Genomic DNA, 987 nt, shown 5'->3' on the forward strand with positions numbered 1-987 from the left:
TGTTGGCAGCTCAGTGGCAGCTCAGCTTGGGCGCAGCATCACTGGCCCATGTGGGAATCGAACTGGCGACCCTGTTGCGCAGAGCTTGCGCTCTTAACCAACTGCACCACTCGGCAAATCCCTGAAAATTGTTTTTTAACAAGCGCGGGCTCTCCCGCTCCCCTGGCTGCTCGATTGCCTAAAGCCTCACAGCGCTCTGCCGCCCCTTGTCTCTCAGCGTGGATGACATCCACTTCCTGGTGATCCAGAACCTGATCCAGAGCACGCTGGTCCTCTCGGACAGTCAGATGCAGTCCTGCCAGTCATTCCAGGTGGGTATCCAGGTCCGGCATCAGCCCTGCTGCTGCACCCCGGGACCAGGGCTGGTGCCATGTGAGGTCCTGCTCTTTTATTAGCCGTGTGGCCTCGGGGGACCTGAGTTCCCCTGAAACTCTGGCCCTCACTTCTTCTGTCTTTGAAGCATGGGCCCCGGATATGGTGACCCCCAAAATCCCAGTGCTTTGATGAGGGGGGACGTGTAGGGGGTGAGACCAAAGTGGGTATGGCCCTGGTCCCAGGGGTCCTTGTCCCCCAGCTTGGTGACGGGGGACATTCTACCTGTGGGGGGAAGCCATCAGGGTTCACTGTAGAGAAGGAGCACGTGTCTGATTTAGGCATCGAAGGGTTACTTTGCTGTGGAGAGTGGCCAGGGGGTGGGGACGTGGCACGTGCAAGGAGAGCAGTTAGCCTGAAGCTTCTGCGAGACACAGTGGTGGCATGGACTAGAAGGTGGCAGTGTAGACAGCATGACTCAGATCATCTGGGAATATAGTTTTGCGGTGCAGCCAATGAGACCTACCGATGAGCTAGCTGGGCAAGGGACAACAGAGAGTGGTCTCAGATATGACTGTGCTACTCCTGGGGTCTTTGCACCCAGAGAAACAGGGTGGGGTACAAAGCCTTCCTTCTCTGTGGTCTCTGAGGTGGGACGTGATGGTGGGGTGAGGA

General features: G+C 57.5%; 1 protein-coding gene across 1 annotated transcript in view; it reads left to right on the forward strand.

The window, feature by feature from the left end:
* GTF3C1 (general transcription factor IIIC subunit 1) overlaps window positions 1–987 on the forward strand; it is a 66,384-nt gene that overhangs the window by 55,912 nt on the left and 9,485 nt on the right. The window contains exon 29 of the mRNA XM_019648446.1: window positions 218–372. Within this exon, the coding sequence (XP_019503991.1) occupies window positions 218–372 (155 nt within the window). The remainder of the gene's footprint in view (window positions 1–217; window positions 373–987) is intronic.

The sequence above is a fragment of the Hipposideros armiger genome, unplaced genomic scaffold, assembly GCF_001890085.2.
Source record: "Hipposideros armiger isolate ML-2016 unplaced genomic scaffold, ASM189008v1 scaffold_126, whole genome shotgun sequence".
NCBI classification, from domain to species: Eukaryota; Metazoa; Chordata; class Mammalia; order Chiroptera; family Hipposideridae; genus Hipposideros; species Hipposideros armiger.